The sequence below is a fragment of the Cupressus sempervirens genome, chromosome 2 (genome assembly GCF_028749045.1).
Source record: "Cupressus sempervirens isolate cs-2001-9-10 chromosome 2, ASM2874904v1, whole genome shotgun sequence".
NCBI lineage: Eukaryota > Viridiplantae > Streptophyta > Pinopsida > Cupressales > Cupressaceae > Cupressus > Cupressus sempervirens.
In genome coordinates this window covers 761,362,416-761,379,357 of record NC_143119.1, presented here as the reverse complement: position 1 = coordinate 761,379,357, position 16,942 = coordinate 761,362,416, and the positions used below count along the sequence as shown (strand labels likewise).

The 16,942-nt window shown below is 34.1% G+C and overlaps 1 protein-coding gene across 1 annotated transcript in view; it reads left to right on the top strand.

Moving 5' to 3' along the window:
- GCR1 (G-protein-coupled receptor 1) overlaps positions 1 to 16,942 on the top strand; it is an 87,959-nt gene that overhangs the window by 29,289 nt on the left and 41,728 nt on the right. The window contains exon 2 of the mRNA XM_089815429.1: positions 11,062 to 11,093. Within this exon, the coding sequence (XP_089671555.1) occupies positions 11,062 to 11,093 (32 nt within the window). The remainder of the gene's footprint in view (positions 1 to 11,061; positions 11,094 to 16,942) is intronic.

Sequence of the window (16,942 nt, the reverse complement as noted above, 5' to 3'; positions counted from 1 at the left end):
CAAGCTTTTGATGTAATGGCATGAAAAATGTCTTCAAAGTGAGTTTTTATATGCAATAACATGAAAAGTTTCCACTTTTCATAGTTTTTTACATGCATATGCACATAAAAAGTCCACTTTAAGGCTTTTAAGTTATGCATTTCACTTATTTTTATAAAAATGTCATCAATATGGGTCAAAAATAACATTTATGCATCATATTAATCAATATAATTCATAAACATTAAGTTAAAGTAACATTTTTTAAAGTATTTTATTTAAAAATAAAAAATTTAAAAAGTAACTATATAGTTCTATAGTCACTTTAAGTGAAAAATTAAAAAGTAACTCAACTTAAAATTATAACATAAAGTGCATTATAGTCACTTTAAGTTATAAATTTAAATGAAAAGTAACTTCAAAACATAACAAAAAGTGAGTAAATGTTATATTTTTGAAAAAGTGAATGTCAAAATGAAAATATAACATCATTTTTTAAATTCGTGCTATTGCACTTAAAATGTCCACTTTTGAGGCACTAAAATGACCATATCTCTTGACTGACAACTCCGATCGACCTCTAGGTTAGACCGAATCGAAGGGGAAAACGAAAGACATGACATGAGCAAATCCAAAGGACCAAAAAACAAGCAAATGCAAACTCAAAAGCAAAGAAAGGACTGTGAAGGCTTTAAAAATCAAACAAAAGCTTGACAAAAAGCAAAACAAAAACGACTTGACAAAGGCTTTCAATAAAACGACAAAGGCTTTCAATAAAACAATTTGATAGTTGAATTGAAATGAATTGATTGATCAACACTAAGCAATTGAATATTAAATTCAAGCTTAGAGAAACGCGAAACTAGCTTGAAAAAGTTTCGTGTTGTTACCAACATTTTGTGGTGACAAAATGCAAGAAAACACTATCCACTATCAATTGAAGAACCTTCTTCAATCTGCTCTCATTATAAGCTGTAGTAGGAGTTGTTATTCAGATGATCTCACCGAGACAAGAAGCAACCACTAGACTTACACCTTCACTCCGCTGATCGATCAACCTGGGTTGCACTAAGACAACCATGGAAGGCTGCAAGGCCCAATTCAACAACTTCCAATCTCTCTGGTCTATTTTGGATAAACATAAATCCAATTCCTCCAATTTTGCAAGGACACCATCTGTATATTATATTAACTCCAACTGCCATCCAATGATATACAATTTGTTACCTATTTATTTTTCCTTTTGCAAGTCTTTTAGCTGAATACTACTGAATGTATCATTAAATTCATTTGAGAAAAGATAACTTTTTAGATTTTCCATTGTATATATTGAATTGTACCAAATGTGAGACACACTCACACAAGTTGTAAAATATTGTTGTAATATGCTACCCTTGTTTTGATAACTGCTGAAATGAACAACTTCTCTTGTGTATTTCTTCCCTACCTTTCCAAAAATGATGACTTCCAATTTGAGCCTGCTGTAATAGATGTCAATCATGAAGTACTATGTCCGCTATGGTGGACAGTACACTGTCATAACCCGTCCTATATGGCTTTACAAGTTTTGAGTTTTATAATTGCTGTTAAATTTTCAATAGTTATGATCTCTTTAACAAATACAAATATGAGGTAAGCTAACTATTCAGAATTGGTTTATTGGTGCCTGGGACACTCCAACAAAGAATTTTCAATAGTCTGCTGATGGTGGCATATGGATGTGCTATGCAACTCATACACCCTTCTTCAGACTTTTTGTTGCAATGCAACTCCAAACAGTTTGCAGAAAATGTGTTCTGTTAACACAACAAATTCCTCCAGATGTGAAGACACTTCAAATTGGTCACCGTTCGATTACAACAACTTTTTTAGTCTGCGTTTACTTCCTAGTTTGAATAGGCACTAGAGACTCTTAGGAAAGAACACCTGTAATCTTCCTCTGTTGGCATACCCTGTATGAGCTTCATGCGGGTACCATGCAAATGACAATAAGGATTATGGAGTGCTTGACAATTTTTTCTTTCCCCTTCAAATGAAACAACTTATAGAGAATGCGGTAATTCCAATGTGAACCTTGTAGGTGAATTCCTACTTGCAGATTGGAATTTTGTCCACTCTTAAACTCTCTTAAGGTTTGCGTCTTAGAATTATATGTAGACAAAATAACACAGAAAAAAAACTATCCTTGTTGGCGAACAATTCGCCAGAGAGCAATTATTGTGAACTGGCCTGTGTATATGCTGTTTTCGTCCAGATGCCCAACTCTAAGAACAGAAGCATGGTCCCTCGATGTTATCAATTAGTTCGTTGCAAAGCATTTTCTGGGGATGTAAAAATCAACATTTTGTTCTTCATTCTATAATCTCTTCAGCAACAAATTTGCAGATGCTGCAATGAAGACTACGGCAGAAATTATGAGTTGCTCAACACTCAATAGAGAATACGATACTGATAACAAACTTGTGCGTTTCAGTTCCTGTTGCAATGCCACTTCGTTCTCACCGCTCTATGAATGTTTGTTGCATGTTATTGTAAATGTTGATAACAATAGGCAATGCAACACTTCTATCAATGATGTATCCAACTTCAATAACATATCTGCAACAGTTTAATTTTACTATAACAAACCATGTCGTTGCTGTATTTGATGAGTGCCGCAATGATGAAGAGTCATTTGAAAACTTTCTGTTTTTGCCAGTAACACATCACGAATATTCTGGCCGTGACCATAAAACAGTCAAGCAATCAACGCCCAATGAATGAGAACTGCTGAGTATTCTCGGGCATAGTTCTTTTGTAACAACCAGTATGCAGGTGATTTGAAATGCCCCCAAAAGAATCATGCTAAGCATGCAAATCCATATTGTAGAATGATATGTAATTTCCAAAATATTTGCCTTCGTAATTCCTCTGTTGTTTTTGGAGCATGACTAGTATAACTGTAGGCTCCAATTAAAGATTTATTTGCACTACACAATTATGGATTCTTCACTTCCTGTATGCTATAACATCATTTGAAAAGCTTAGAAATGGGACTTGCACAAAAAGAAGTTGGGAATACCATTCTTCAGAATTCTAATTCTCGAATAAACTATTATTCCTGTCTGTCTACCTTCAGGCTTCAACGATACAATCAACCACTTCATACAAATCAGCAACTCCCTAAACTCAGCTTTCCATTTCTTCCTTTCTCTTTTGACATTTCCATCAATTGCTAGCAAGGAATACCAATTGTTTCTTAACTATCGTTCCATCTGCAATCGTCGATTTCCAGTGGCTTAGAGAAAAAGGTCATCATCTGTGTTGTCTCTAGTTCCTTTCAATTAAATGCTTGTGAGAATAACTGCAGGGCTTCAAATTGACACAAATACTCCACTAGCTAAGGTGTCGATGCCTAAAACAAAGGTGAAGTCGTCTGACTATGAAGGCAAACATCGATCAAGTCTTACCTGCAACAAATTTAAGAGAATCTGCTCCAATGAAGAATGCATAAATATATGATTTCGTAGAATAACCACAATTCAATACTAAATGGCCAACTCCAAATTTCCATTAAAATCTAATGAAATAATCAATTACCAACTATATCAAGGCAACATAACATTATTTTTTTGTTCTATTATTCACTGCAACAAGCATATGTTAACAAAAGAAGGGAGCCCCAAAACTTTTTTCCTTATGCTTTCCACAACATATTGGGCTCTCCCACATATTATTGGTAAATAATAACCAATACTGAATTACCTTCTGACGACAAAACAATTCTGAGAATGTATTAATCTTTTCCATGACGAATAATACATTTCTTGGACGTAGCAAAACAAGGTCTAAACGCTCCTAGTAACACTTTTTCTCTGTTAGAATCTGCAGTACAAGATCACTGTATTACTAGATTTATAATATTTTGAGAGTTTTCTTGGTTCAATTGAGCAGATAAATCACTTCAGATCTGCCAATTTCTAATTTTTACAAATTGATAACCCTACAGGCTGGCAGGATACATGACTGACAAAAAAATCTTTCTGTAAATATGTTTCTGATGAAACCTCTAATTATACCCAACAGAATGACATGTTTGATGCTCTGATACCATTATATTATCCCTAACTGGATATTTGCCCCAATTCTCATAACCAATCTTAGAAATTGTTAAACCAATAACTTTGTGCAATGTATTTCAGATTTCATCAGCAAAACCCCATTAAACAACCAAATTAAAGAAGTCTCAAAATGTTATTGCTTTTAAATCTCCAATGGAAATATATTTTCAGAAATAATATTTCATTGAGGTTCTTCAGCAAAAAGACCAAGAAATCCAATCATAAATATGATAACTACAACAAGATCGGATAACAGAAAAGATGAACCTGGAATACAATGTGAAACAACTATGCAAATTAGACAAAGACTCCACCTCACAATGGGTTTCCGTCCATTGTCCAAATACATTTTCAGAAATAATATTTCATTGAGGTTCTTCAGCAAAAAGACCAAGAAATCCAATCATAAATATGATAACTACAACAAGATCGGATAACAGAAAAGATGAACTTGGAATACAATGTGAAACACCTATGCAAATCAGACAAAGACTCCACCTCACAATGGGTTTCCGTCCATTGTCCAAGCTTGAGAATTTCCATCTTCTCGCCTATTGAAAGTAATAGCTTTCCAAAAGTTCTCCAAGAGAGAAGAAATCCAAAACTCAATAACCAAGCATGCTCAAAATGAACTCCATTTAAGGACCCAACTTAGGAATCTTCAACTTCCTCATTCTTGTCCTTGTGTTCTTTCCAACTCGTCTCTTATCAACCCCTTTTTATATTATTAAATTGACTTTAATAATTCTGTAGTAAGTCCTCCAATTGTCAATATTGATATATATTTGCATTGGCTTATTCATTCTCCAATGTCCCAGAAAAGGGGACATTACAGTTACATCTTACCAAGCAGATATTCCTAATATTTTGATCTGGGATTGAATCCGCAATCATCACATGAAATAACATATACAAAAATATATCTATATGTCTATTCTATGATCAGGGTTAGATTACATCGTAATCATAGACTACCAATAACACTATGTAAGCATATTAAAGGTTGGAGGAAGAAACAAGATAGATCTGCCTGGAGCCATTTCTACATTAAGCCCAAGAGTGGATGTATACCAAAGCCTTCCTTTTGCTTGCTTAGTGGTTTGCTTGTACCTACTTTCCCTATCAATATCTCATCTTCCTAACAGACATATGCCACCCTGAGTGATTGGGCACAAGGCTGTACAGGGGTTTCTCAGTCCTATGTAAGTGCTCTTTTGGCCTCCTTACATGATGAAAGTGCTCCTTTGGCCTCCTTGCAAGATGCAAGTGCTCCCTTGGCCTCCTTACAAGTTGCAAGTGTGCTCTTGGCCTCTTGACAAGGTCTAAGTGCTCTCTTGGCCTCCTTATATGATGTAAATGCCCCCTAGCCTTCTTACAAGGTATAAGTGTTCTCTGTTCCTCCTGACAAGGTGTAAGTGCTCTTTTGGTCTTCTTACACGATGTAACTACCCTCTTGACCTCCTTACATGGTGTAAGTGCCCTTAGTACTTGATTCTATTTTTATTGATAATTGTGTTTGCAGATTCAATGGACTCCTAGAGTATGTTCGATTCTTGGATCCTGATCTGAAGATTGCTCTTTTGTATTTGTTGAAAACTTCTAGGGGCTGTTCTTAGATTTATAACTTGTATTGAATGTTTGATCTTCTTTGAATGTCCTCCCTTATTTCTTGCTGATAGTACCTTTTTTATATTAGATATAATATCATTTGACATTACAAAAACTTATATCACTGTCTGATTGTGGATTCACCATATGTATCTAACCAGAAAATATGGCATCGCATCAAATACATCAGCTCTGTCTCAGTCACTAACTAATAGAGTTTATACATAATCCGCAACTAAGGAATGTGTATCATAAGGTAAAAATCTGGAAGAAGCATTATCTGTACTGTATTTCTCCACTTGGAGAACTGGTGGTTCCATTTTCTTCTATACACTCTACCCACCCTTGTGGGGCTTCCGTTCATTGAAGCTCTTTTCCTAGTTGAATGGGATCCAGTTAGAGGTGCATAAATATCTCTGCCACTAGAATCTCTTCAGCATGCTCATGAGCCTCTTTTTCCTTATGCTCTTTTGGCTCTCTGATGAAATTGGCTAATGCTGATTGTACTTTGATCTTCCTTGACATAATTATATTTTTGCTGATTGTACGTGTTGGATTATCCTTGCCGAATATGTGTTTTTCTTTTACTGTTCATCCCTTCTTTTGTAGCCTTCTTCCTTTTATATCCCAATACCCTTGGGAGAGTGGCAAGCCTTGGGAGGAGACATACTTCTTTAAACTACTTACTTGGTCCTTCCTTGTCAATCACATGCTTTCCGATTAATTAGTAAATTATTATTTATTATTGCTTGGATTGCTATTATATTAATCACTGATTTGATAATTATAATTGTTTTAATTTCTCGTTTCCTCTAAACTTATCTGCCCTTCCTGAGTACTGTTTGCTGATTGAACACAAGGAAAATAGTTCACTCCACCAAAGCTGCAAAATAACAAGAATGCATCTTTGGTGCCATCAAAATTAAAGAAGGGGAGGGCAGAGTTTTATACACTTAAACTTCAAAGGTTGTCCCATCATACAATATCGATGATGCAGTGAATGGAGACACTTTGCAAGGAGCTACAATAGAAACCAACACAAAACATGACTACTTTGTAAATGGTGCAAACCCGTAGATCATGATGATGCAGCTATTTGAAACAAAAGGCAAGCATTGATATAATTGATGGAGAGAGACATAATGAAGCACTGGTTGTTACTTGAGCCAAAAGCAAAGAAGGTTTTGTACCTTGATCCACATATCGTAAAAGAAACCTGGTGAAGACAAAGTTGAGTTGGAGATTTCCATGGATAATGAGTGTTGCCACCAAATGCAAATGCAAATGTAAATCAATTGTAGTTCAGTAAAACTATTGCAAGGCAAGTACTTCAAACAACCACACCAATTAAAGTAGTGGATTTTTTACAAAGTATTCCCAAGCTTATAAATGCTATAATTTTGAGGGATGAGACAGTACATGCCATTGCCTATTTAGAATTTGGAAATAATGAAGACCTTATAGCCATACACCCTTTGTTGGTAAGCTAAGTGATAACCTTTTTCTAATAATGGTTAACATGACAAAGGAGATATTTGTATTGCATGTGATGGTTGACACAATTATTGAGGGCAAGTTTGGTATGAATGTACTTCAAAAAGACACTTGGCAAAGTCTAGGTAAGTTACTAATGGCTGCCAACTTTCCAATTGGTAAGAGTGGATCAACAAAGAATCATTTATGCTTGGAATCCTCATGGGGCAAAAGTTAATCTTTGGAACTCCAGCATTTCTACTTGGTTTTTTTGTCATCTAGTTATGGACTAATGGAAGAAAGCATATTATGCTTTGTTGGCTTGGTGTTGGTTGTTTGCAGCCAATGCCAACCACAATTGTTAGAACAACATAATCTCTATTGAAAACAAAATCTGTTAATATATAATTGATCTGAAAATCAGGTGATTAGTGAGGATGAAACTTTCTTATTTCCTTGAATTCATCGGATTCTTCAGTTTCGAGAAGAGTGGAGAAAGAAGCATGATTAGTGACCACCAAATTTCCAGATGGTAATAGTGGTTCAACAAGGAATCAAAATGCTTGAAATTCTCATGGGGCAAAAGGTAATCTTTGGAATTCAATCAGTTCTACTCATCTTTGTTGTGATCTCACTATGGAAAAGAGCCTATGATGCATTGTTGGGTTGGGTTGGGTTGGGTTGATGGAAGCTAAAGTCAACCACAATTGGAAGAATAACATGATCTGCAGTGAAATGAAAAAATCGACGTATAATTAATTTGAAAAATCAGGTAATATGTGAGGAAGCAACTTCCTCAGATTCCTTGGATTCATCAAATTCTAGACTTTAGGGAAGAGTGAATAGAGAAGCATTATTAGAGTCCGATGGAGCTGAATATCAAAGAAGTCTTGGATTCACAATTGTGTGTTAAAGATGAAATTAAATCCCTTTGTGGCCTCTCAGTAGCAAGTGGGGTATGAAGTATCTTTGTTGAACTTCAATTTGATTGAAGCTATAAAGATTAATGAAAGGAATAAAGATTATGAGATGGTAAATAATCATTTGTGAGGAAACTTGGGTAGCTGATTTTTGTAGCCTCCCATTAGCAAGTGGAGTATGAAATCTTTGTTGAACTTCAATTTGATTGAAGCTGTAAAGATTAATGAAAGGAATAAAGATTATGATATGGTAAATAATCATCTGTGAGGAAACTTTGGTAGCTGATTTGAAAAAGTTGAATAGTCTATGCGCATCAAGAGAAGTACATGGTTTGGAATCAACAATTTATTCTCAATGGTTGAAAGCTATACATATGAAATTGGCAAATTAATGAAGATATGACTCATGGTAATGAAATTAAAATGATACTCAATTAGGAGCCAATGAATAAATTTGCCTAACAAATGTTACACGGGACTCTATTGATGTTGTACATTTTGACATGATATTGAAGTGCAAAGATAATTGAGGGGATGGAAAAAAAACCTAAAAAGGAGAAGCTTCTTACAGTGGGTCAGAAAGAAAAGTATTATAGTATGCAGGGAAAAAACATAGTGGAATAGAAAAAACATGTCTCACCATATGGCTGTCTTGGGAAGTTCATATTGTATGGTTGCTTTAGCAAGGTCCTATCAAACATTTGCTTCGGCGATATCCCAGTTCTCACAATATGACATCATTGGCAATTTCTCATTGTCGCCTATTTAGAAAGTTCTCACTAAATGGTCTCTTTAGCAAATTTTTAGTGTATGTCATCTTTAGTGGTTTCTTACTAAAACATACTTGAAATAGGAAAATATTAGAAGGAATATCTATGTTGCAGGGCTTGGCCCCTGGCGCCTGTAGTGCTGGTCCTGGTCGGGTACATCTGTGGGTCCAGCCAGCACCAAATTTATTACATTGTTATTATGGTATGATCATGATGTGATGATTACAAGTTTATGGTTTTTTTGTTGTTTATATGATACTGTGTGAAGTTCTAATCTTAATTCTTGCTTCTATATATATATTTCTATATATATATATATATATATATATATATATATAATACAAATTTTACATTGTTTTTGTACTAGCAAACCCAAATGAACCCAAAAATTAAAATTTACAATAATAATCAAGTTCCTTACTTTTTTATTGTATGGCAAACCATGGACAATATTAAATTGGGATCAATGTTACAGAAATCTATTGTATAATTGTTGCATCCCACGATACATCCATTGTAAACCATCATAAAAACAGTCTGTTTGTTGCGTCTCTTGTTTACAGATTTTTCATGTCTCGCAGAAGGATTTTGTATTGCACGGTCTATGGAGTTTTAAAAAGCAACGATAATATATCATGTCTATGCCATATTCAACATTCAATCCTCAATTTTCACATAATACTCCTCATCAGATTTGTCTCTTACTACACAGACTACACATGCTTTTGTTGTATGATCCTCTAGCATTTGTTTGGTCATTGTACAATGTTGATCAGTCATCCATTGTTGCTGCTTTACAGTTTTGTACTTTCCATTCTACCGTTGCATTTGTTCAACCTTTTGAGTATGCTTTTCCTCAGACTTTGGATTTAGTAGACCTATGGAATCATTCCTATAGGCTATTGAGATAGGAGAAGGTACAGTCATGGCATATGGTAGTGTTGAATAAGGTTTTCCTAATGGAGATATATATTTGTAATGCTAAAAGTACTCTTTAGGTACATTAATCAGCATGCTGAAGGCTTTTTTATATAGTCAAGTGTACATTTAGCCTATACTTGTTTGTATGGTCCTCCACCATAGTTCATCTAGGTGTATGGCTGCTTGTGGGTACATTCTATGTACGGCACATTGCAATCTCAATGTGAAGCTGGGTTGTGTTTATAAGTTTACTTTTTAACTTCTAGTTCACAGTGCTAGAAGCTCAATAGCTTTAAGATCTTTGACCATATTTCATTGTGAAACATTCACTTGTTATGGAGTGTCCAGGTTATGTTCGAGTTGTTTTGATTGTGCAAGGGAATCATTAGGTGGAAGGCCCTTCTATCAGTACAGTGCCATCATGAGGACCATGTGTTTTTTGCTTGTTGACTTGTGGGTAGTTGTTAAGAGGCAATTACAAATAATTGTCAACGGGTGTGTTTTCCTCGGCACTCATTGGGTTCTTTAAATAGGTTTTTCATTGCCAGGGAAAGCAGTTGGATTTCTGTGTAAGAACTTCAGGTGAATAAAGATGTATTTCTTTTAGTCTATCTGGTATGGTTTGTTATTTATTTTCATTTATGCAAGTAGCAGCCTTATCAGATAAAGGAGTAACCATAGTTGACACAAATAATACCTTGGGAAATCGAAAGCAACAAAGAATGATTCTCTTCCCTGACTCCTTCATCATCTAGAGGTCCTGAAAGAAGCAAACCAACTCATTGGTTTTCAAATGTTTTTTCATTTCATACCTAGTTAGCATTTTCATACATGCATCTCTTGGTGGCATCTTCTTTTGGGAACAAAAGACATCTCAATGTAAGAGCATGTTCTCTACATGTGCACACATATTTTATGATATAATAATTTAAATGAGGATAATAGCCTTGTCATGCTATCAATATGTGTGGTCTTATTCTTAGGAGTGCTTTGCTTTATGCTTGTAGACAGGTTTGGCCATGTAGCTTAAATTCTGTATTACAAATAATCAATATGGATTTAATTATGAAGTAATGTCCTGATTATCAAGACTTAAATGTGATCTGTAATTGCATCTAAGGAACCCTATAATTTTAATGATCACAATTCATACTTTGAGAAAATATGGCATGCTATTAAACCGTCGATTGCTTCTTTGTTTGTAACTTTTTGTTCTTTGCAATTTTTATTTAGATTGTCATTCCAACTTTACAATCTTTTGTTCTAATATAGGCATGTCTTAATATGCAGGATATGTTCTACAGCTTCTTCAACATCCTTGGGTACGTTATGATCATGATAAGTTATACATGCATAAGCTGCTTTTCAAAATAATTTGATTGCCACTCTATAGCTCTGTGGTTTAAAGCACCAATAAATTTTAATATGATTAGTTGACGAGGAAACTTGAAGTAAGCACACCAAAATGAAAAATATTATATGCTGTAATATGTAAGCACGGAAGCATAAATGGGAATCAAAATCAAAGATGGAATTTCACAAATTTGTAATTCTACTGAGAAATAATTTTCAGGTTCTCTTACAATTTATTCTAACATATTGGTTAACAACACTATTTTTTCAATGAGTTCTTTTAGACTGAAAATATTGAATTGGCGGATTGGTTTGCTTCTATTTTGAGGACTTGTGTCTAGACTAAGATATTGACTCTACTAAATCAGCCTCTAAATATGAAAAGGTGAAGGGCTTCTTGTGTTGAACACTTAAAGACATCAAGGAAGGTACCAAGTAGGCAGGAAGTAGAAAAGTAGAAGTTTTTTTGCATTGGACACTTCAAAGGCATCAAGAAATGTATAGAGAAGGGAGCAACTAGACAGTATATATGAACATTAATGAATGCACTCAAGTAAAAGTAAGTCAATGTGCAAGGCAGATGGTGTGATGATTTGTATGAGGATATGTTTGACATTCAGGCAATAAGAGAGACTAATAAATGTAAATAAGAACAATGTATCAACCAATGTAAATGACAAACATGGATGAGGTGTTGAACAAAAAGTTTTTAACTTGTGGGAAATTTGTTGATAAAGTGATCCCATGTTTGACTAAAGTTCCACATCATAAGATTTGATGACATTGGTTGAATCTCTGGAAAGAAAGAGGTAGCTTGATAGTTTAGGTAGGTGCTTTTACGTATGCCTTTGACCGCAGGCTAAAGCAAATCATCAACTTCATCTCTTTAGGTCATGCATTGTTGCATTCATTAGGCAAGATACTTATTTACTTTTTCTAACAAAGGGGTCGAAGGATATAGGTAGGTTCACTGTAATTCACAAGAGAACAAATGATTAAGTGATTTTTTGTTCTTAGAATTGACCTTAAGAATAAAGTTATAAGTTAAGGTGCCAATCTTCAATTCAAAATTCTAAAAATGCCGACTTTGTCAACAGGCCTTTCTTGAGTAGTAAAAGGGAATTCTACTTCACCATTAATGGCCAATGATGCTAGCTAGAGGGGTATGTTAGAGGGGCAACTAGATGAAGTTCAGAAATCAGTTAATGTTACAAGATTAAATGCATGAAAATTCCAGAATCCACGATAAATTATCTCCATAGTTTTTGGATTTAATTGTATGATCATTTTTTTATTAATGTTTTGGATCCTACTCCATGATATTCGAATATTATAATGGTTCTTTAATGGTCGTCTTAGTTAGTCTTTAGTTTATTAAGTAATTTCCATTTCCATCTTTAGTTCACGATCATTTCTTTTAGAAACATCATCTTTGTAAATCTATATAAAGAGCTTTCATCTCCTTTGTTTAATACAACTACAAAAACATCGATTTACCATAGCATGGTATCAAAGTAGGTCGATGGGATTTCATAAAATTTGGTGGACTTTTTTAAGGAAAATTCGAGCTTCTCTTGATTTAGATTTTTTCTAGAAATTTGATTTTCAATTTTTAGAAAAAAATTTGTTAAGAGGTATTTTATGAAACTTCTCTAGTTAGTCTTCAAGGATTTTTGCTGGAAATCACAAGCCTAGTTAAGGGTTTTTATCCTGTACATTTCTTGGTTGTAGCAAAAGTCTTTGATTTTTTAGGGTTGCTTGTACTTGCATGCACTTGCATGTTGCTTGCATGTGTTGGTTTACCATGCAAACTCGTGCATTTCGCCGCCCTTAACAAATTTTTTATAGGTTTTTATAAAATTTTTCCCTGAAAAAATTTCTTATGAGATTCTATAATTTTTCTTTTAAAAATTTTTTATTCTGTAATTCGTAAAGTTGCATGGGATTTTTTTGTGGGCTTATAATTTTATTTGGTGGGTTTTACTACTGTATTGTGAGGTTTTGATTGATTTTTCACCTCAAAAATCATGTTTGATTCTTCCGATTTTTCTCCTAAACAATTGTGCCTTTGCAGTCTGTTTTGGGGCATCATGCTCATCTGCAAAGTTTGGAGGGGTTGTCGATTCTTCCTCAACATTGCGCTAGTTTTTCTCAGCGTTTATCTCTGTCTCAAGGGAAGAGCAACTTTGTTATCCAATATCAGGTTGGATGTTTTGTGATGATTTTTGATCAGAGGTTTTGCTGATTCTGGGAGGGTTTGTGGCAAACTCATCTCAGTGGCAGAGTCAGTGTTAAGCTCTTGTCTTGTTGTGCAAAGCATTTTGAAGAAGGGGACACCCTTCTCTGTTATTGTTTGGACAGATTTTGGCTTCTTGGTCATTAACATTTTACAGATATAGGAAGGGTCTCAGCAGCAACAAAATGTTTTGTAGAATTTTTGACTGAAAGACAATAGTTAGACAGTGACCATTAAGGGAGGGTATTAGAATATTATAATGTTTCTTTAATGGTCATCTTAATCTTCAGTTTATTAAGTAGTTTCTATTTCTGTCTTTAGTTCACGATTGTCTCTTTTAGAAATATCGTCTTTGTAAATCTATATAAAGAGCTTTCATCTCCTTTGTTTAATACAATTACAACAACATTGATTTACCATAACACATGATTTAGTGTAAAAGCCTTGCTGACTCTCTCTAGACCAATGCTGGATACCTTGCTTTTTTTATAATGGAATAAAGAGAATTGCTTGAGAAAGCAAATGCAATTACTAAAACAATTATTGAAATAACTATAGTATGCCAGCACAACCTTCAATTGCAATTTTTTATGAAGCAATTATTACAATCTTAAGCTGAACGACGTAGTAATTTATTAAAGAAATTGGACTAGCCTTTGGCATTGGATTTGTTGCAGCTGAAATAAGAAAAACTCCACCTCAAGTCTAAGAACCATGAAACACGGCCCAAGGAATGGACACTGCTGTAGCAGAACAAAATGCAGCCTCAGATAGGAAATCACACAATTCTCAATTAAAAAATGAAGTTACTTTACTTTTGCACAATTCTCAATTAAGAAATGAAACAATGAACAAAATGCAGCATTATTCTTTGAGAGTACTTGAAATATAGATTCTTAGTAAAATGAGTGGATTTCCATACAACTGATATGGAGTATTGTCTCAAAAACAAATGATACGCTATGAACCATCCACCCTATCTGGTAAGGAATATCGTCTTCAAATTCTCCACATAGTACACATTGTTTTGTTAGATTCCTTTTCATGAATCACTTTAAACTTTGATGCCTATTTAAGCAGTTACACAGCATTTTAATTTTTTATATTGAAATCTTTATAAAACTTGAAAGATAATTTTATTCAACTCTTAGTTACAAGATTTACAAGATTTAAGGGTCAGCTTGCTTTTCTCATACTTTGAATGAAAAATTTAATCCGATTACAATTATTGAAATTTATGTTTGTCAATATGACAATATGTTAGGTTCACCAATGAAATTAAGCTTCCAAGATCATCTGCAATACTTAAGATTACCTTTTACAACAGAGCAGTAAGAGCAAGCTATTGCTTGATTATGTTGTACAATGAATTAGATCACTTGATCAAAGATTACACCATTACTTAATGAGATCAAAGATAAATACGTACACATGATCCTTGCTTATATAGGCCTAGTTGAGAGAAAAGACTAAATAGGATGATGACAAGTGTTTTAATCCTATGTGATGTGACAACTAGGTATAAGATCACATGTGCACTAGAGACTTATAGAAATATTCCTAATCTGGACGGGAACTACTCTTGTTCATGCATACACCCCAATGAGTGGCCTAGGGAGAATGATGTAAAAATGCAAAAAATGCAAAAGTGATGATGGTTCCCGGCTACTAGGCCTTGTTAAATACCCATGCATGGATTCAATCTCTCAAAAATGTAGAAAAGGAGAAAACCCAATTGGGCAAAACTCCTTCCTGAAAGATAGAAAAGATGCGAGCAAACATATGCACGTGATGGATAGAGAACACAAGACCTCCAAGGATGGCACCCATGACCAGTATAGAATGAAGAGTTTTTATAAGAGGGAAAAAGAAAGACATTGTAGCTCCCCCACAGTATGTAATTTTCTGCAATGATGGTGAATAATTGAAGATAAAACATGATTCAATGTTTACAAACAATATTTTTCCTTTCGGATGAAACAAAACTTAGTATAGATGCGGGATTGTTTCCTATATCAGATAGAAATTAGTACAAAGAAATATCAAGATGCATGATTATGTCTTTTAAAGATGCTCATATGTTGCCATGTCCATAGAAGATGATTCCATAATCAAATATGGTACATGCCCAATCAATAAAGAAAGTGATGAACACAATTAAGCTGCAACTGATGTTGAACAAGACCCAAAGACAAAGATGATGGGACAACAACTATGATGCGGTTATAACTTATTGCCTTTCAATCTTATCCTCCAGATCTGTAATGTAAGATTTAATGAGCAATCTCAAAATATCTATCAATTAATCATCCCTAAAAGCTGAATTTGGAAGACTATGATTTTCAAAGAATAATTGGAAGCTCTCAATGAAGCAACTTTGAACTATGATGAAGCAACAAAAGATGGGTATCTGATCTCAATAGGAGCTGATGAGCGATAGGAGATGTCTCTTTATCAACAATATGCTCAAGCTTTCCATCTTATTCAAGCTCTTCTTATGTATCTTCATCAAAGGGTATTGTCAATATCAAGTGTAATTTGACAATCTGATGCAACATCATTCAGGACTAACGAGATACAAATATGTCATTCCCCTGCCAGAGAAGGAGATCAAAACCTTAAGAATCAGATCACAGAACTAGTTAAACTTAGGTTATTAAGTTTGTAATTGTAAATGAAACTTATGATTAGACTAGTTTAGTAATAGCAATTTTCAGATTTGAGAAATACTAATTCTTTAATTTACTTGCAGATGATAATCAGATTATTTTAGAGTGAATCTGAATAGCAATGATAATGAAAAACTTAAGTTAGATCTGAATATTTATTTTGCTTTCTATTTAGAGATCGCCAATCTGAAGGAGAGAATGCATTTATTGATTTTGATGCATAGATGTCTCAATGGACATGTCATGAGTGGACATGTCATGAGTGGACATGTCTCCTCATGAAAAGACATAAGGTTCTCCAATAGACCCAATGCTAATTGGGTATGTTTAACCAATAAACAGTGCTTAATAAGGTTCACCTATCTGCATAACCTTTAATGAATCATTTGCTAGATTCAATTTTGATATAAATATAATATACCTGATCATTATTATGCAAGAGATCATTACTCTATCACCAAGAGATTGAAGATATTTGGATTTGTCAATACAGATTTCAGTATGCATAACTTGTATATATATATATGGTTTCGATTAAGTGCAAGGATAATTTCTATCTCCAAGGTATATGAATAATAATTCTGATTTAGCACAACGATTATGTGCAAGTGTATGTATGAATGTATGTTAGTTCACTATATTAACTGATAGACATACATACATGCTTATTTATTATTAATGTGACTGGTTAACCTTGTATCTGACCGAAGCTATATATATCAACACTCCCTCTTAGCTAGCGAAGATAAGTGAACATCAATTTAGATATCACCTAACTTGTAATATCAAGAATATGGAGAACATCACGTTACATGACATTTGTGTATCCTAGTTATGGTATGTGCACTGACATCATGTCTCATGATGTCTACCATAATATATCATGACATGTCCAATGTCACATAATAGCCAC